General features: G+C 45.9%; 2 protein-coding genes across 2 annotated transcripts; one reads left to right on the forward strand and one right to left on the reverse strand.

The window, feature by feature from the left end:
- Positions 1-13,325: 13,325 nt before the first annotated feature.
- LOC124654579 (protein MAIN-LIKE 1-like) lies at positions 13,326-14,324 on the reverse strand (the record flags this gene model as incomplete). The annotated part of the gene is made up of 3 exons (XM_047193578.1): positions 14,148-14,324; positions 13,659-13,952; positions 13,326-13,580 (listed from the first exon to the last, which is right to left on the reverse strand). Coding segments are annotated over exons 1-3 (726 nt in total), but the record flags the coding sequence as incomplete, so codon positions are not given.
- A 1,280-nt stretch (positions 14,325-15,604) lies between these two features.
- LOC124656296 lies at positions 15,605-20,006 on the forward strand. Its single transcript, XM_047195069.1, has 2 exons — positions 15,605-16,814; positions 19,957-20,006. Exons 1-2 carry the CDS (start codon positions 15,605-15,607, stop codon positions 20,004-20,006), a joined length of 1,260 nt encoding a protein of 419 aa, XP_047051025.1.
- Positions 20,007-20,923: the final 917 nt, after the last annotated feature.

The raw sequence follows: 20,923 nt of genomic DNA on the forward strand, positions 1-20,923 counted from the left end.
AGAAACCTCTCATAAGATTTAATAAACAAATTTTGATAATTCAAATGGACTATAAATAGCCATAGAGCCATTTTCTATTCTAGCCCATGATCATACAAAGTAACCATGTGATATTTTTACATAAAGATGTAGAGTATGTGAAATGTGACCTATGAGAGTTGGAATCAACTCAAAAGCATTTTTGGTTGAATTTTAAATAAAGTTTGAAGTTTGAAAACGCCCTGCCTTGTTATTTTTGCTACTTTAGTTCTACAACACATCTAGGGTTGTAAATAGTGTAGTTATTTAGATCTTTTCCTAAGCTTTCCAAATATATAAAATTTGTTGAATTTGGTTCAATAGATTTGAAACTATTTAAGTTTGAACAAAGCATGTGCAAGCAATTCAAATAATTCACAAATTTGATTTCAAACTTCTGGTCTTAGGCGGGAAAGGAATGTGGGCCGCAGAGGGAGAAAATGAGTTGGGCCAGCCCACTTCGCGTGTAGCGCGAGCTGGCCGCCTAACATGGTGGGCTCCACCTGTCAGCAAATCATAACACGCGAAGGGGTATGGGTGAATCTGAGACGCAGGATTAGAAGGGGATCTGACGGCCGTGGATCATCGTCATCTCCGACGAGATCCGGCGTCTCTAGCGGCGAGGCTAGGGGGTCGGAGGGCCTACCGGTGCTCCAGTGATCGACGACGATGTGCGTAGCGACATTGGCGTGGACGACGAGGCTCCAGGTACACGCGGCTCCGCTCGAGGTGGCTCCAATCGACGTCGATGATCTGTGGGTACTGGCGGGCTCCGGCGTCAAATTGGCGCTGCCCCGGCGAGGATGTGGCTAAGTAACTGGTCGAGGAGAAGCAAGGATGAGAGGAGAGTGAGGTGCCGTGAAGAATGGAGGAGCGGGGGTGCTCTATTTATAGCGGCGGAGTGAGGCCGAGGTGCTGCGGCGAAGTCGACAACGGTGACATGGCTACAGCGGCGTAGAGGGGTAGGCGAAGGCGTGGCACTGTTCTGCGGTTCCTGGCGGTCCTCCTGGAGGCAACGGCGCGACTGGGCGGTGCCTAATTTGATCGGGAGCTTGCGGAGTGCTGCGCGCCCGTGGCGGAAGACTTTTCCTTCTCCGGCGACGATGGGCGCTGGTCGGGGAAATGAGGATGTCCGTGAGGTTCCTGGTGCAGTGGTGAAGCTTAGTGCGGAAGAGGGGGTCCAGGGGAGGTGCGAGGCGACGAGGCGACGCGTGCCCTGGGCGTGTCCGTGGGCGGCGCCCATGCCAGGATCGGCATGCCCTGGACATCGTGGGCGCGATCTGTCCCCGATGTTGTGGCGTGTTTCTCCGACCATGGCTGGTCTAGGCTGATTCAGTAGAGTGAGGTGGAGCTGTTGAGCAAGGTGTGCAGGGTTGGAGAGGAAGGGAGGGATGGATGGCAAGTGGTATGTGAGGGGTGGCCGGCATGGCAATGGCATTGCCATGTCTGCCCCTCTCTAGGGGTGCAATGTAGGGGAAAAGGGTTGGAGGGGACCAGGGGACAATGTGAGACCAAGTGGTGTTCAAAATTTGGCCAAACACTATTTAAAATAGTGAATGTGGATTTGGTTTGATTTTGCTCACAAGGTGTTTGATACAATGGCCGCATGAAATGAAATTTGAAAATTTTGAATGAAATTTGTTGGAGTTGCTTCATGTGATCAAAGTCACACAATGGTGGTGGTGGTGTTCAAAATTAAAAAGATTTGTGAAATTTCAAAATAGGTACTAACTAGAATCTGTTAAAAAGTTCCAACTTTGCTTGAGCATAACTTTTGATCTAGCATGAATTTGCAGGGGTGGTCTTTACCAAAGTTGTTCACCTTGATGTGGTCTTGGATGAGGTGCAAAGAGTTGGCATTGTTTGGTTTGAAAAACTCTCAATACAGAGGCTCAAAGTAGGCATCAGGTTAAGAATTTCAGTTTTGACCATTAGTGCATGTGAGCACAATTTGATTTAAAATTCAATTTGATTTGATTTTCTTTGATTCTAAAAGTGTTTATAAGTGTTTAGTAACATTATCCAACTAATGGTGCAAGCCAAAATGGCTAGGTTGAAGATTTTCAAAAGTGGCCATAGCCATATGTGAGGGTTTGGTGATTTTTCCAATTTTATTTATTTTCTTTTTCTTTGATTTGCTTTGTGATATCCAAAGGATCAAGTTAGGGTTTTAGGTGGTAAGCATTAGCACACAAACAAACATCATAGTATTCACACCAAGAATTAAACATGAGTACTATGCATAGCATATGTGTTAATAAAAGTTTTTGTTGGTTCTAAATTTTGTGTAATTGAAATTCTTCTTCTTCATTGATTTGAAATTTGGGATGTTACACTCTACTCATGAGATGATGATTTAATCCTCTAAATATGTGGTCTGCCTAAGAATTCTACCTTGCTATCTTCTGTAGATTGTTCTACAGGAATTCTGATAAACCTGCATCTTGTGGTATGCCTCCACCTCCTAGCTGCTTCATCTTGGTCCTATCTAATGTGTGGAGTGACCTAACTCTTTGGTTTGCTTGTATCATAGTACAAGATGATAAAATGGATGAGGTAGAGGGTTCCTTTTATAGGCTTGGGCATGCTATAGTATCATGACACCTAGGTGGGTGACTCTTGTTTTGATTTGATGAGTAAGGTGCCTTGTTGTCATGCTCTCATCTATAGCAATCCTTTAAGCATGACATGGCATAGCTTAGGATTCAAACTATGTAGATATTTTCATCCTATGTGGCATGGGTATTATCCTCTCATGTGATTTATTTTTGGATAGCCAAGTGGCTTTTGTTACTAAATATCTTGTGAATGATTTTATGCTTGTGGGTGAGTCACTATATCATATGTGATTGTATTTATATTATAATTGGGATCAAAATGCCAAAGATAAGGATTATACCCCAATTTTGAATGGTCATGTTTGATTTCACCAAGGCATGATCATATGAGTTTCAAAATACTCATAGTTTATTTTATTCAAATAGTTTGAACTATACTTCGTAATGTAAATGAATTTAGTTTTGTAATAATCCACATATTTAATAAGTTATGATTAAAATAAGAATGTGTGGCTTTTATGCACTTAGGCCCTTATGTTTTACCATATTTGGTAATTAGTTTTAAAGTGAATTCAATTGTACCCCAAGGTAGTTGCTCAACTTTTAAGTGTTAATAATTTAGAGTTTGTTTCTTATCTCTTTGATGGGTATAGACCTCTCCCATCTCTAGGGTTTAATGATAAGCTTGTGTTTGTGTTAAATTCAGAAGTTTTAGTTCAAGAAATACCATGAGGTTCATGGTAGAAATATTTATTTGTTAAAGATAGGGAAAATATAAGTCAAGAATGGTTTCTCATTTGTTTCTTGTTCTTTGATTTATAGTTACATATGAATCAAGGTGTTGGTGCAAGGAATACTCTATTATGATCTTTCAGAAGATCGAGCAATTGATCATTGCTTAATGTGTTGTTGTGTTGGTTTTATTTTTATTTGATCTAACACCTTAGATCAAATCATTACTATCAAAACAAGGTTTTAGCAAAGGTCACATTGAGGTTTATAGCACTTGGCTTTATGATCTACTTCAATTCCATCAACTCAAGTGAAACTTCAGTTACTGTGACATGTTTTACTTGAAAGCGCGAAAATTACCCGGATTTTCTATGCATGAATGCAATGCACACATCTGTTTCCTCTATTTTCGTAACCCCAAATCCTAGGATATTACAGGGGCTCGAGAAACTCGGCGGCCGCCCCGTATTAAAACGGACCGCGAAGGGGAGTTCGGTTTCCAAACCCTACTCCCCTCTACCGCTAGTACTCGCTCCGCCGCTGCCAGCCTCCTCTCCGGTGAGCAATTTCGTCATTGTTGACATCGCTGCCGCCACCACCTCTCCCTCCGCAATGGCGCGTGCAAGACGAAGCGGTAGGGGAGGGGGCGAATCGGCGGCGGGAAGTCGGCACCGCGTCCGCCGGGTGTGCGGTCGGAGGAGGACCGCGCAAGGCGGGTGTGCTCCAACGGAGCTTGGACGCGGGCGGCACACAAGTAGCCGCGTAGGTTCGCGCGCCAGGCGGCGCGCGTGGAGGCGTGTGAAGGGGAAGCCGAGGCGCCCCCAGCCGGCTCATGCACCCCGCCGCTGCCGCCGCTTCCGCCGCGCGGCGATGGCAACGCAGACGGGCCACTTCTCACCTGCGGGAGCTCGGCGGAGGCGGTGCCGTTCGATGTGGCCGCGCTCGTCGTCGCATAGGCGTCGCCGATGCGGAAAAACCCTCCGACGCCGTAAGAACAACCACGGTGACAACCCGGGGGCTAATTTAGTAGTTTAATTAGTCAAATTAACGAGCGCGGTAGGGTTAGTCAAGTATTTTGGCTAGTATTTATAAATTATGTTCGAATGTAGCTCGATCAGAGCAAAAATTGGTTTCATTTTGCAAGACAACACATTTTTCCGCGACGTTTGATTTTCCGTTTTTCAGTTCGCGAGTTCGATTTCTAATCTGCGCGTTGAGTAAAAACATCTAAACTGAACAGTTAGGGAGACCGAATTCCGTGCTTTCGGTCCGCATAATACGGGCTCTACTAGAGATGCTCTTACTTTGGTGAAATAGTTTCGTCCAAGGTTCATTTCTCAAATTTCTTTCAGTTTTGGATTATTTTTGTCGATTTTGCCTAGATGGTATCATGAGAGGGGGAAGTACAAAGATGAAGAGAGCCGGATGCCCTATTAACTTGGTTGAAGTTCCTCTAATTGGGACAACAGAAGTTGCGTATTTTTACAAGAACAACAACAAAATATGTAGAGTACAAAGTTCTCACGACCACGCATCGACAGTGCGATACACAACAATTCATCCACGCATCTACAGTATACGTTCTGAAACTGGAAAAGATGGTCGGATTTTTCTTTTCTATTGTGGGTTTTGGATTCAATGATTCAAATTCACAAGTCATGGTGAACGGCACAGTCAATCCGCACGCAACCTTTGCGTCTGCAGTGGCTTTGCCAGAACAAAAAGCAGTCTGCACTCTACACTCTACACTCTACACAGCCAAACAAAAAGAGTCGATCGATTCCCAACGGACCACACCAGTCCACCACCGTCCACCGCCATGCTCCGCCGCCTCCTAGGCTTCCCCGCCGCCGTTTCCGCCCACCTCCGCCGCTCCCTCTCCACAGACTGCGCGTCCACCAACCTCCGCCGCTCCCTCTCCACCGCCGCCTCCTCCTCCTCCTCGCACCCACCATGGGCCATCATCGACTACAACACGCTCGTCGACGACTCCCCGTCGTCCTGGGCGCCGGGCGCGTGCTTCCAGCCCCTCCAGCCCCCGCTCGTCTCCCGGATCTCCGCCCCGGCGCACCTTCTCCGCCCCAGGGAACGCCCCGGCCCCGGCACCAACCTCGTGCAGCTCCTCACCGGCCACGTCACCGCCACCAGCGCCGACGGCCACCTCCTCCTCACCTACTACGACATCATAGCGGAAGGTCCCCGCGCCTCCTGGAACCAGACCGCTAACATGGAAGTCGAGCGCTTTATCTGCAACCCTATCAGCGGCCAGCTGCTCCGCCTCCCGTACGTCAGCGGCTCCAGGAAGAGGATCTGCTACCACCGCATGGGCCTCCTCACCCAACCCGGTCCCGGTGGCGCGAGGTTTGCCGTCGCCGACATCGTCAGCCAGCGTGAGCGCGTCATCGATCGGTTCCTCCCGGAGTTGGGCAGGTGGGACATGGTAGTTGGCTTGCCTTGCCAGCCGACGCCTCAGCGGGAGATGGACATGAACCAAGAAACCGTGGCCTTCGGCGGCCGCCTCTGGTGGGTCGATCTCACCTGCGGCACCATCTCCCTCGACCCGTTCAGCTACCGCCCGGAGCTCCGCTTCGTCCACCTGCCCACCGGCAGCACGCTCACCTCGCATATTCACACAAAGAGTGAGAGCGCGGAGGAGCGTGATGAGGTGGCCAAATACCGGCGAGTCGGCGTCAGCGAGGGGAGGCTGCGCTACGTCGAGACGTCTCTTCACGAGCCCTTCGTGCTCAGTTCCTACGTGCTCGACGAGGAGGCCAGCAGCTGGGCGCTGGAGCACCAGGTGGAGCTCAAGCAGGTCTTGGCGGATGGAGGCCACGAGTGCAAGAACAGGCCGCCACAGATCGCGGTCCTTGATCCCATGAACGCCCATGTCGTGTACATCACCCTTGGCGAGCAGGAGCACGTCGTTGCCGTGGACATTTACAAAGAGAAGCTGATTGGGAGCGCTCCGCTTCAGAACCGATACCACTATCTCTTACCATGTGTGCTTCCACCCTCTCTTGGGTCAAGCCAGTTCCCTGAGACAGGTAATCATTCGCCTTTTTGTTTTGATTTCAGTTTACTGCAAATATCCTGCATTGTTCGAGTAGTTCTGTCTGTGCGCAGCTAGCTAGAATTACTTTGCAAGCTTCCTGGGGTTCCATTTCCTGGTAGGATTGATGCTATGATCTGCTTTACACTGCCTTGTTGTAGATGGACAGTTCTCTGTTTGGTAGTGTGCCATTCATTCACCCAAGCAAGTGCACATCATGTTTGTTTCGTCCTGTGATACTGCTTTGTGCTTCGATTATTCCTCGGATCATTTTCGATTCTAGACGATCACAGTTGCCCTTTTCTTGTAGTAAGGTAAAATAATTTCTGCGTGTATTAATTTGGGTATCACAAGTCAGATTCGAGCCGTGTGTATTTGGGTAAGTAGCAGCTAGTTTCCTTTGGTGAATCACTGCAACTGAGGAGGACTATCTAGTCTAGAAGCAGATTATTCTAGTTATTTGTTGTATGTGAATTTCAAATTGACTATGTTCTACATTATATATCCATGAATCCATTTCTCAGTGAACTTGTTTAGGAGGTACTACCTCAAGAATCTTGTTTTCACTTAACCGATCTTGTACAATTATTGATTGCACTGACCACTCAAGTTTTGTCTACTGAATAGTTCAATTCCTTTGATTTGGTCACAAGCTATGTGTACCTTTGCTGAATTCTTGATGTTCTGGTCTATTTTATCACTTCTGGTCAGTGTCACAATTGTTATCAGCAATTCATATTGTTCGTAAACTATAAAGCTGTGATGCTTGGCTGATTGGGTCTTTTCTCTAGTATAAGGAAAGAGATCTAAACTGAAAGATTTCATCCCACTCCGACAAAACAAATATCATGTTAATGTGATGGTACTGTACCAAAGTCCCACTTCCGCATTGTTCATAGTATTTGAAGACATATATTCTGTAGAGAAATTGAGCTTCTGGAATTTTTTGATGTTGTGGCATTCTGGACATCTTCTACCGGTACTGGTTGTACAGTTTGTTAGTAAAGAAATAATCAGTCTAAGGTAGCACCCATTCTTCTTTTTGGTAATTTTGTTGATATACCTAATTGGCAAGAATTGCAACTTAGACATTTGTGTGTTGTACTGTTATTTAACCCTTTGCTCAATTCAAGTTAGATTGATCCTCTCTCCATTATTGGAAGTGTCTATCTTGTGTGAGAAGCGAATATATCAGTTAGGTAGCAGTAGTCTCCTTTGTTGACGTGGTGTAGCTGAGGACGGTCTAGTATAAAACATGCATACAGTTATTTGGTTTCTCTGAATTTTAAATTTACACTACATGTTTTACTTGTTATTTCAACATCTCTGTAATTTGGTTCAGAAGGCACCTTAAGAAAGCAACCCATATGTATACTGTGGCTTCTATTTGAGCTCTTGTACCTTGACTGAGAAAACACATTTTCAGGCAAGAAGGGTGACATGGAAGCGATCGATGTTCTGGTTAGTTGCGGCAGACACTACAAAGGGTGAATTAGTACCAATCTACCAGCAAATGTATCTCTGGGTACAGTCTTATATTCTGCTGTCTAATTCTTCTTTATTGATTCACTATTAGTTGCATGTCATCCATTCGCATTTGCAGGATGCCTTATGTTTCCATGTCGTCATGATGACCGCTCTTTCTTTTTCATGAAATATTGATCAAGTCTGCAAGTGAAGCTTGCTATTTCCAAACAAGCCATAATGATGTTGTTTTCTGCTGCAATTAAGACACGGATATAAATTTCACAAAAAAAAAATCACTGTTTATTTCACTTCTGGAAGAGGAGATCGATGGACTGTAATTGCATTTTTTGCTTACTCAGATGTTTTTCCTATATTGATAATTCTTCTCCATATTTAATAAAATGTCCCTAACTTTTTTCCCTTTTACTTTTCAGGTTTCTTAGGATTAACTTATGCAGGTGTTCTATTCAATTGGTAAGCTGATGGAGGTCGCTTGTTGAACTCTCGTTTTGGGGAAAATTTGAAGATTTTTGGTTTATTGTAGCTTGTTGATGAATTATCTCGTTGTGGGGGAAATGTGGTTGTTGATTCAATAGTTTACAGTAAGACATTTTAGTAGAACTACTCAATTATATCAGCATACCGACTACTGAAGAACAACAGGCATGATATGTTTACGTGCAAGACACCATGCTCATATTTTTGTCCGAAATGAATGGTATTTCTCTAAGTTTCGGTGCTCTCTGTTTGTGACCTTTTTGCTGTGATTATGTCGATGTTATTTCTCAGTCTATTACTCTTGAGGCTATTCATCAAGCTATTATCGTGATGTTACTGTTTGGTATATGCAATTTCTAGTCAATGTTTGACATTGATTTGTCTAGTTTCATATGTTTATTTCGTGACTACTGAATTTTATATATGATAACTTTAATATTAGAAAAGGATACACCGGAGGCCTCATGTATATTATAAATGTTAAATTATGTTGTCTCTTGAATTGTGGCTGCTGGTTTAATAGATCAGGACACTAGGAAGTGGCCTAACAGGACACATGTGTCGTCTACAAAGAGCGAGAATTACATTGTGATAAGTGGGTTGTCATGAGAACTTCAATATTCGAAAAACGTACACCTGGGAATGCATGCATAGTCTAATTATGTTGCCTCTTGCCTTGTGACTGCTTGATTGAATAGATCAGTACACTAGGAAGTTGCCCAACAGAACATGTGTAGTCTACAGCAATTGCATTGTGATGAGTGGGTTGTTTTGACGATATTTGGAACAAGAATGAAATTCATATTTAAGTGCATAATGAACGTGGTTTTTGGAGGATGGTCAGATTGATATTGACCAGCAATCTATGTTTCTTAGGAAAATTTGACCAGGAAAATTTGATTTGTTTTCTTAGGGAAACTGACTTTTTAACTCCAGTGTAGGCTCATCATATCCATTGGACATGTTGCAAATGGAGTTGTTGATGATGATAGAGTTATAGTGCTTAGATTGAAGAGTGACTATTTTTTTGTCTTAATAAATTTGCAAGTAGTTCATTGAGCAAGGGAATAGTAGAATTACTTATTATGAATAAGTGAAAATACCCTTGTTTAACTAATCTGGTAAAACGAAATCACTTGTGAACACATAAAGATCAACTTAACCAGGGGCTGTTTTTTTAATTGTTCACTGAACTTTATAAGGTAATAGAACCTTTTCCACAATAGGAAATAATGCATAACGTTTGGAATCGTTTTTGGTATTGTGGATTTTTTTAGAATCGTGTACTGTGGTATACTGCATGATGGGGTTTATGACGTGATACAAAATTCTGTTTCTGAAATATTCCTGATCCTTGTGAAATACGTACATGATACTCAAGTTAGTGAGGTGTGGTAATTTGTTGAAGCTTAGTTAAATCTGCAATACTTTTTTGTTGTTGTAGTTGATGTCCTTGGACCTTGGTGCTTTGCTTTGATTACGGCGTCTGCTGACGAACACGAACTGACTACTGTATGGTGATTCTGTTCTTGTTGTGAAGTGTATATGTGAATTGCCTAGCCCTTTCCATCAGTTCGGACTTTTGGTTCAAGTGGCTAGTGCATGAAGCTTAACATGGTATCAGAGCCTCATGTCTCGAGTTCAAATCCTGTCTTTCACATGGTTTTCGCAATTAAGCCTAAAAATTGCTGTTGCCCCCCTCTTTAGCCACCGCTGTTTCGGTGTGTGCTCTTCTTCTTTCACGTGTTGACTTTCTCTTCTCCCATCACACGCGAGTGGGAGTATTGTGAAGTGTATATGTGAATTGCCTAGCCCTTTCCATCAGTTCGGATTTTTGGTTCAAGTGGCTAGTGCATGAAGCTTAACAGTTCTCTCTCCTCCGCTTTATTGCAACGGAGATCACCGGAGCAACCACCTCCCTGCCTGCCAAAGTTTTGAAAAATGTTATCTCAAAAAAAGTTGCAGTCTACCGTATGTTTTTCGAATTCGATGTTAGGGGGGATTCAAATTTACTTGGTCTAATTGACACGCAAGGCGCGCAGGCCTCCTGCATCTGTCGCAGCTGCGCCCTTGCTTTGCCGAGCATGGTGTTGGCCCCGTGGGCTCCATCTGGATGTCCATGATGGTCGCCGTCGGCGGCTGGCGGTGGAGCGACTCCAGGAACATGGGCTCCTCCTCCTTGGCGATGACACGCGTGCCACCTCCTCCACTGCCTCCCTCGTGCCCTCCTGGTACGACCCGTAGAGCTCGTCCTGGCGGGTGTACGTGGCGGTCTCCTAGCAGGTGTACAGCCCATAGATGCTTGCTAGGGTTTGTTGGTGGTTTGCCTTAGTTAGCCGGCGGCGCTGTCCTTTAATAGACATGGCGGGACGAGAAACACCCAATCGATCGGTTGCGCGAGGAAACCCACCGCCCTCGCGTGGAAACCGGTAATCGCCGGCGGCAGGGCTTGACGTGACATTTATCGCCATTAAAGGAGATTGACAGTCGAAAATCTTTTTTCGCGTCAGGCCGATGTGGACACCCAAACGCAAACGGTCACTCGGACCTTTTCAACCGATTTTCTTGTCCGCAACCCTATCTAAATGGACACACGGTCACTTTTGGTGACCGAAATGCGTCGGGCTCTCTACAAAAATAGGTTGCAGTCTACCGTATGTTTTCGAATTCGAAGTCAGGAGGGTTTTAAATTCAAATTTAGTTGGTCTAATTGACACGCAGCCTTTTGAGGCTAGCAGCTGCGTGCTACAGCTCTTGCCCTGCCAGGAGTGTACACTGTACAGTGGCTTGGGCAGGGCGATTTACACAAAAATAACCCAAAAGTGAAAGAAAAGCACAGACTAACCCTCCGGCGAAACTATTTCACCAATCTAACCCTTTTGTGTGGCGCCCTCTCATGGGCGCCACACATGCCCATGTGGCTCCCCTCCTGCCGGCGCCACTGTCCCAGCCGACGTGGCCCCCTCGCCGCTGAGCTGGTGCGCCCATCCGACGTGGCAGCATGTGTGGCGCCCCTCCTAACGGCGCCACACATGCACTTGTAATTGCCCAAACATACTGTGAGACAATTCGTCTGGGACTTAGCCGTTTTGCGAGGCTCGATGTGTGGCGCCGACGCCACGGGCGCCACACTAGCACGTGTGGCGCCGATGCCACGGGCGCCACACATAGAGGCTCGCGAAAACGGCTAAGGACTTATCGTCCGGAGCCCCTGGATGTTTTCGACCCAATGCTTGATATAAGTTGGCATGTGTGGCGCCGATGCCACGGGCGCCACACAAGCACTTGTGGCGCCAGTTGGAAGGGCGCCACACATTGACTTGTGTTAACATTGGACACAACAAGTAGCAAATTCATGACATACACATATAACACTTCATAGGTCACATTCTAGCACGTAGATTCAAACAACAAGTAGCATTACAGACCATGGTTCGAAATGACATAGGGTTCACAAATCGATACTTATGAATATAGAGTTCACAACAACACGTAGCACATCCTAGTAGCGTCCTCGACGTGCCGTCCTCGCGGGCTGCTTCCGGACGGCCATCCTCTTCGTCCGCTGCCGTGGCTGCTCCTGCTGCTCCTGCTGCTGCTCCTGCTGCTCCTGCTCCTGCTCCTCCTCCTCCTCCTCCTCATCCTCCTCCTCCTCCTCTGAAGAGAACGGCTCGTCGTTCCTCATCCTCGAGAAAGCTGATCTCCGCCGCGGCTCCTCATCCTCCTCAGTGACAACCTTCTTTCCTCGGTTGACATAATCTTCCGGAGTGTACCGGTTTGGACCCTTGCCCCTTGGCTTCAACTGGTAAGCTGACCGTGGGGCTTGCTTCGAGGTACGCTTTGGAAGTATGGCTTGACTCAGAATTAGCTCGTCCTCAGGAATCTTCACAAACACGAACACATGAGATTACAAAGTTGAAATTAGGAAGAACATGTTTGACAGCAACAAAATAGTCCATACCTCCCGCTCTTCTGAAGAGGAAGATGTAGCGATTTCGGCTTCCCGGCAACCTAGCAAGCTGGCTAACCGCCGCATCTTTCGTGCAGTGTTCTGCGTCATGCCGTTCATGGTTACAAATCCACCACATCATAGTATCGTACATTCAAAGTTGGTGATCATACCTTAATGAAATACCGCAACGGTCCGACAGGCTTGTCATCTGTCCCGCTCTGCTCCCACATAACCTCGCACTCCTCAGCTGTTTTTTCGATCTCCTTCCGCTGTGACAAACATAGCATACACAATTGAAGCGACCACATGGCAATGTAGATGATGTACTAGTTAGTGAGAGAATAGAATACCACGAAGTTCAGCTCGGAAGCAATAGAAGTCGATCTCCCTCTGCGAGCAAAGGTGTCGTGCTGGCTTTGCCCAACCTCATCGAACTGGATGGGGTCGTCCAAGATCTCCTCAGGATACGCGTGCTTAACTAACTCGATACGCGTGTTCTCATGGAACCACTCGAGGTAGTTGTTGAAAGCGGCCAAGTTGTGAGGCACAATCTGCTCAGGGCCAGCATTCCGTGCCGCTTCCAAACACTGTTGGAACGCTGCGATGTGGCCGCTATGATGGACTGGCCAATTTGTGATCTTCCTCTGCCGCTGCCTATCAAGCCTGCAAGAATCAACAAGTTAGTTTGTACCTCTTCTATCAAGAATCTTCCATCGCATGATTCCGGAAGTTTACCTATGAAGCGTCTTGTCCGTGTCTTGCCACACTCGGTGGGCACTCCTGATACAGCCCAAACTGTCTCATCACTCTTTGCGGCTGGTGGTGTTCAACAAGCCACATGCATATGAGTGGGCAGCGCATACGCCAGAACCGCGCCTCCTCCGTGCACTTGTGGTTGAGGTCAGTCATCGACGCGCCAATACGGTAGTAGCTACCATATGGCTCCCATTCCACCTGCAGCATACAAATATCTCAGAATTTAGAACATGCCAGTAGAATCAATGAAAACTAGGATTGCAAAAGAGTGATCGGTTACCTGCTCAGCGGTAAGAGTGTCCAACTCCGCAGTGTACTGCATGTACATGATCTTTGGATCGCCCGACATCTCCGAGACATTGTCCCAAAGGTATGCCCAAGTGGGCTCCCGATCAGGAAAGTGAGGGTAATGAGGCCATGGCCTCTCGTTGAGTACCCTAGGCCGCCCAACTGATAGGCGGTCCCAGCTCCATACGGAAAGTAGGAGCATGCATCCACCAATACCGCCGCTCCCAGTCCTACTCCCAGTTCTGCGACAAGCTTCGTCCAACTGCGCACGTAAGACATTTGGTTAGTACTTTGTCTAGCACACTACTATAGGAAAATAGTACATAGAGCAAATCATCACCTGCCGGTAGAGGTAGGCAAGTGCCGCTGTTCCCCAACTCCAACGGTCATCCAACACCGTTAGCGCCTTCAGCCAACACCAATGGGCCAGCTTCCCCCCACTGTCAGGAAAGAGAGTCCTCGAAATCATGTACCATAAGTACACGCGGGCGTACGTCCTCCGAGTGTCCTCGTCGGCCTCTTCCGGGCATTCTCCAAAGTTAGTCCTGATCCATTCGAAAGACGCGCCGGCGGGAGCTCTCTTCTTTGGATCTGCTGGCAGCGGAGGAGCCCTGCCAATAAGCACCTCCATCTGCTGGCGCCACCCATCAGAAGCTGTGTTCATACACAGTGGCTCGCCCTGAATAGGTAGTCCAAGGATCATGGAAACATCCTGGAGAGTAGGGGCCATCTCGCCGGCCCTCAAGTGGAAGGTGTGAGTCTCCGGCCTCCACCGGTCGACAAGGGCGGTGAGTGCCGAGGGGTTCATGAGTGGCCCCCCACGGCTTACAAGGGATATGAACGGGAGAAGACCGGTAGGCCGGATGAACTCCGTGTACCTCTCGTCATACGGTATATCCGATGTGCCATGGTAACGAATCTTCAAAGGTTGAAGATCCGTTCCCTTCTCCGTCATATGAACAGCCCGGTGCAACCTGTCGTACTCTTCATCCAGAAGCCACACCATCCTACATGTATGAGCAACACATACAACATATTATGAGCCATTCATACCAAATATGAGCAACACATACATGAGAATATATCCAAATAAGCCATCACACATACATTCCTAACAAATATGAGTTATTCCATCAAGAATACATGAGAATATATCTAACTTTCGAATCACCTATACATCACACATACATGAGAGTTCATATCCAAATACATCACACATATGAATTTCGTAAGACATACCATTCCTAGGCACATAATAGACATATGTAAGACAATAGAATGCATTTGCTAAGCTCCAATTTTGCCTTTCACCACATACATACATAAGGTTCCATACATACACACATACAAATATTTGGTTCAAATATGAGTTATTCCATCACAAATAATAGGCATATGTAACAAATTTGAATGCATTTGCTAGGCAAATATTAGACATTTCAACACATGCATACATAGGATTTCAACACATACATGTAAAATTTCATTCAACACATCTAGGGTTCCTACATATCTAGGGTTCCTACATATCTAGGGTTCCTACATATCTAGGGTTCCTACACATACACATTCAACACATACATAGCCATTTCAAATCTAGTTTCCATGTCTAGGGTTCATGTGCAAATCTAGCAAGATCTATGAAATTAGTGGATGAATGTGAGGGATTCGAAGGGGATTACCTTGAGGAATGGATGGGGAAGAGATTGGCCGGTCAGATCTGACGAATTTGTGGCCGATTTGTTGGGGAAGAGAGAGAGGGAGGAGGAGGAACCGCCGGCCGCCTTGGGGAGAGAGGGAGGGAGGAGAAGAAACAGAGAAGAAGATGGTCGGGCTGGGGGCGGGCGCGGGCGCCACACTTAAGTGGATGTGTGGCGCCCGTGGCATCGGCGCCACACGTGCTAGTGTGGCGCCCGTGGCGTCGGCGCCACACATCGAGTCTCGCAAAACGGCTAAGTCCCAGACGAATTGTCTCACAGTATGTTTGGGCAATTACAAGTGCATGTGTGGCGCCGTTGGGAGGGGCGCCACACATGCTGCCACGTCGGATGGGCGCACCAGCTCAGCGGCGAGGGGGCCACGTCGGCTGGGTCAGTGGCGCCAGCAGGAGGGGAGCCACATGGGCATGTGTGGCGCCCGTGGGAGGGGCGCCACACAAAAGGGTTTCGCCGGAGGGTCATTCTGTGCTTTTCTTTCACTTTTGGGTTATTTTTGTGTAAATCGCCCTTGGGCAGACCCAGAACAAAAAAGAGGAATCTTTGAGAGCCAAACAGGACGTCCACCGCCATGTCCCTCCGCCGCCTCCTACCCCTCTCCGCCGCCGTCTCCGGCAACCTCCGCCGCTCCCTCTCCACCGCCGCCTCCTCGCACCCACCATGGGCCATCCTTGACTATTCCTCGCTGGTCGACAGATCGTCGTCGGCTCCGGGCGCGTGCTTCCGCCCCGTCGCGCCTCCGGGCATCTCGAGCATCTCCGCCCCGTCGCACCTCCTCGGCTCCAGGGAACGCCCCGCCCCCTACAGCAACGTCGTACAACTCCTCGGCGGCGACGTTCGCGCGGCCAGCGGCGACGGCTACCTCCTCCTCAACTACTTGGATGGCCAGGCGGAGGCACCCTGCACCTCCTGGGATCTATCGGAGGACATGGAAATCCACCGCTTCGTCTGCAACCCTGTCAGCGGCCAGATGCTCCGCCTGCCGGACATCGCTGGCTCGAGGAGTATCCTTCTGCAGAACCACATGGGCCTCCTCACCCAGGCCGATGGCGGGCGCGGGCACGGGCCGCCTGACAGGTTCGCCGTGGCCGAGCTCGTCTTCGATGGCCGCGCCCTTGAGCGCTTTCTCTCGGATGAAGGGGAGTGGAAGACGGTGTTGAACAGCGTACCAAGCCGGTCGCTTCTCCCGCGCAGGATGCAGGTGAACCAGGAGACGGTTGCCTTCGGCGGCCGGCTGTGGTGGGTCGACTTGACCTTGGGCGTCGTCTCCGTCGACCCGTTCGGCGACCCGCCGGAGATCTGCGGCATCCAGCTGCCCAGCGGCAGCGTGCTGCCTGCACGCGCGCATGCGGAGAGTGGAGATTTCAGCAAGGCCGAGGAAAATGTCAAGTTCATGCTGGAGGTGGCCAAGTACCGCCGCGTTGGGGTCAGTCAGGGGAGGCTGCGGTATGATGAGATCACTCCGGGCGGCCCATTTCTGCTCAGCTCCTTCGCGCTCGATGACCACGCCAGCTCCTGGAAGCTGGAGCAGCAGGTGGAGCTCAGGCAGGTCTTGGCGGATGGAGGCTACCAGCTGCAGCACAACTCGCCGGCGCCACAGATCGCCGTCCTCGACCCGCTCAACGCCGGCGCTGTGCATCTCAAAGTCGGCGAGCACGTCGTCGTCGTGGACATGCACAATAGGAAGGTGATTGGGGCCTCCCCGCTTCAAGACGACTACTTTTCTTTGGTACCATGTGTGCTTCCACCGTGGCTTGGAGCAAGCCGGATCCCTACAACAGGTAATTTATCACCTGATTGCTATTAACCGATACTGAAATCTCCTTGCTTTCAGTTGTGCTGGTGCATTATCTTGTTCTTGGAACCTTGGACAGAATTGTTTATTGTGATGTGAAAACATGCAAATGGATGAAATTCGTGATAGATAAACTCTTGTCTGCGGGTATGCTACCATTAATTATTTGCCAAATCATCTCCGATTAGGTGATTACAATGGTAAATTCCTCTGAAGATGACATAATGTTTACTCGCACAAGTACTGTATGTTCACAAAACTCTATGTATATGTTACTTAAATCTTGCATGGAACGTAATGTATCTCGGAAGTAGGTAGCATCAGTATTCTTATTCTTTGGTGACCTGTTGCAGTTGATGGCAATATCTAAAACAAGTATACAGATATTCGGTTTCCGTGAATTTGAAATTACACAACATGTTCTAAATGTTATTTCCGCATCTCTTTAGTTTGGTCCACAAGATACTTAAGGATGTAGTTTTCACTTAATGGCTCTATGTTCACTTCTTTACTGAAATGACCACCCCTACATGTTATTTCCACAATGTCTATAATTTGTCTCATAAGATACCTTAAGGATTATTTTAGTTAATGGCTATTGTATTACTTCTTAATTCAACTGACCACCCAAGTTTGGGCTTCTAAATAAACTTTGTTCCTCTGATCAGTGCTGAGCTATGTGAGCAGTGAGCTGTGCTGAATTCAACACAAATACCTTACAAGCAGATGTCGAGAAACATAATATAAGAAGCTTTGCTTGACCTGAACAACTAATATTTTTTTACCAACAATGCATCTCCATTTATAGGGTAAATATCACTAAGGCTACATCATGAGAACAGAAAGACAATGGATTATGGTTTTTAAGGCCATGGATTCTGAATTATCTTGAGAGTTGTACCTGAAATACTGGTAGGTGGCGACAGTGAGTCACCAGCGATGGCCAGGATGACTGGCAGGGGAGGTAGCTAGGTTTATTGCTGACTAAGACACCAAAAAGAAAAGAAAAAAAGAAAAAAAAAAACATGCATGAACTGGAGCAGTCATCACCAATCGCAAAGCACAATTCCAAATTTCTAATGTTGAAGTAAAACTTGCTGAGCATATAGATTGTTTAGATCATATCAAATAAATGTTGGAAAGAAATGTCCTATTTTGTCGAGCAAATAAATCTAGATATATGTTCTGGACAATAAAAAGTGGTTTGCAAGAAACTGGAAAGCAGATTCAGATCTCCAATTAACTTTCTTATTTCTGGAGATTAAGCATTTATATGCTGATGATCTCCAATTAACTTACTTATTTTTATTTATTTAATCATATCTCTGATCATGTATAAAACAGAGTTAAGTTTCAGATTTACTTGATTGGTTCCTTCTCTGGAAATAGGTGAGCAAGAGAAACACTAAAGTTGCTCTATTGGTCTAATTAATTCAAATCATCTGTCACACACTGGATTGATCCGGAATAGTATTTGGTTTAAATTGGTCATATAAACTCTACCAGGAAATTAGAATAAGCCTCAAGCATGTTCAGCTAGAAGACTAAATACAGGGGAGCAGTAACCGACTTCACACATCTGCTAGGGTGTTGGTTTTCCTGCGACCAAGTTTTTTGCTTGAACCTGAAGACATGCTACTGATGGTTTGCCTCTCTGAAACAGTACTCAAGTCCAATCTAAATTGTGGTACCACGGTACAGATTTTTCTCTATAGAATAGTTATATGTAACACTTATTACTGATCTAAAACAACAAGATTGCCTTTACTTAAAAGCAAATAAATCAAGTATTTAAAAGCAACAGCAGAATGCATGGTTGTCAAGTGAAAATCTTATGTTGGCATTAAGATAAGCTGAGACGTTCCTCTTTTATTCACTAGTTCACATTCAGCAAAGCACGAACGTATATATATGCTACAGATTGCTTTGTTGATCGCCCTAATCAAAGGTTTTACCTTACGTTAGTGAGAGGACAAGAAAACATGGTTGGTTTAGTCGATTTCACTTGAGCTTCTGGTACTTCTCTTTGCCCTGCTACTCTTCTCGGTCTGCTCCTCCTCCCCTGTTTGAACGACTGGTCCCTAGTTGTAGCCTGCTGCAGGAACAGATGCATCACTAGGAATACTAGCATAACAAGAAATCAAGTGATGACTTGTTTCTTAATAATAGTAGAACAACACTACCTCTTCTGTAAAATGATATGTACCAAAATGAAACCTGATTTCTTTATTTGACATAACCATCATATATAACGTATTCTTCACTATAATCAGACTGACATAAATACTACTCAAAACTCTCAATTCCTTAGTTCAACACTTGAGTAGCAGATATTTCTATGTTTTAACTTTTAAGTTATGTACCAGAACAACTTTTATTTATAGGTTCTCAACTCAAAGTAATGTACAGGCGGGGAAGTAATGCATTAGTACGGAAAAATGTACAGCTAGGAGCATTGATAGTGATAAATATAACAGAAAACCTAAATGCCACCTTAGTTCGTTTCATAAACTAAAATGTCATCTTAGAAGTGAGGGCATGCCAAAATAGTATGAACAAATTACAACTAGTGTCCAAATTTAAATTACATGAAGTAGCAATCAGCATGTAAACTCAACCTCCAAAAGAACTAGGCGAGTATATGTTTCTACTACCCACCGAGTACTGAGGTCGGAAGGAACTTAACCGCATAGCCCAAATAATTCTAGCTACCATCGGGTCCCTATCCCAGAGCCTAGCCAGGCCAACTCGTCTATGGAGATGACAGATTACGAGGAGCGGATGTGGGACCTGGATCTCGCGTAGGATTTCGCGGAAGTCGTAGTAGAGGCAGCCAGGTTGATGCAGGAACTCGATGTGTATACTTAATGGCTCTTGTATACTTGTTAATTCAACTGACTACCCAAATTTGTGCTTCTAAATGAACTCTGTTCTCTGATCAGTGCTAAGCTATGTGAGCAGTGAGCTGTGCTGAATTCTGATAACCTGCTCTGTGTATCAGTCTTGACCGCTGGCACATTTCTTATAAGCAACACATAGTTTATACAGTTACAAATTGTAGTGGGTTAGAATTCTCTTTGTGATTCACGTTCTTGTAGTTTGACGGAGAAAACTTGTTTATTTTTCAGGCAAGAAGGATGACATGGAAGCGCCAGATGATCTGGTTATTTGCCTCTAGAAGTGGTGAATGAATATGAAGCTAACAGTGTATGTATCTCTGTGTACTATTTCATAGGACCCTATCTCATATTCTCTTATCTCTGACGGTTCTTTGTTGATCCACTATTAGTCATCAATTGTCATCGTCAGTGTCAGGATGCTTTATTTTTCCTAGTGGTAATGATGAACTCTCTTTTCTTGTTTATCAAATATTATCAGCGACCGATGGTCTAAATCTGAAGCTTGTTATTTTCAAACAAATGATAATGATGTAATTTTGTGCTCTAAAGTAAACATGTTGCCAACTCACTTTCTGTTTCACTTTTGGTGGTGAGATAGATGGACTGTAATAGCTCTTCTGTTTACTCAGTTTTTTGTTTCCTCATGAGTTCTTTTCCATGTTGAGTCGAACTTCCCTAAATTTTTTTTTCTTTATGGTTCAGGAATCCTGGAAGTAATAGTTGCAGGGAAGCAGGCGGTAGTTTGTCGAACTCTCATTTTGGAGAAAATCTGGAGAAGGTTGAGTTTAACGTAGTTTGTCGATGATTTATCTCATTTTGCGGGAAATCTGGCAGTCGTTTCAGCAGTCACATTATGACATTTTAGTATTCCTAGAACTAAATTAAACCAGCATGTAACTACTACCCTGTAATAGCATGGATGCTATGCTTATTTGCATGACGAGCTCATCTTTTTTCTTCAACTTCGAAAACAATATATTCTCATCTTGTAGGAAATACTGGTAATCGTAGAGGAAACTCACAAAATAATAGAGGATGAGGGACGGAAGGAAAGAAAACAGGCAAACCAATAAACTGCCGCCAGGCCCCATTGATCCGCTTGTGTTTTTTTTTTCCTTCAGTCCCTTATCCTCTATTATTTTGTGAGTTTGTGACCAGTTCGAGGAGTACGTCTTTTTTCCAACCAGAGCTACGA

The sequence above is a fragment of the Lolium rigidum genome, chromosome 5 (assembly GCF_022539505.1).
Source record: "Lolium rigidum isolate FL_2022 chromosome 5, APGP_CSIRO_Lrig_0.1, whole genome shotgun sequence".
NCBI lineage: Eukaryota > Viridiplantae > Streptophyta > Magnoliopsida > Poales > Poaceae > Lolium > Lolium rigidum.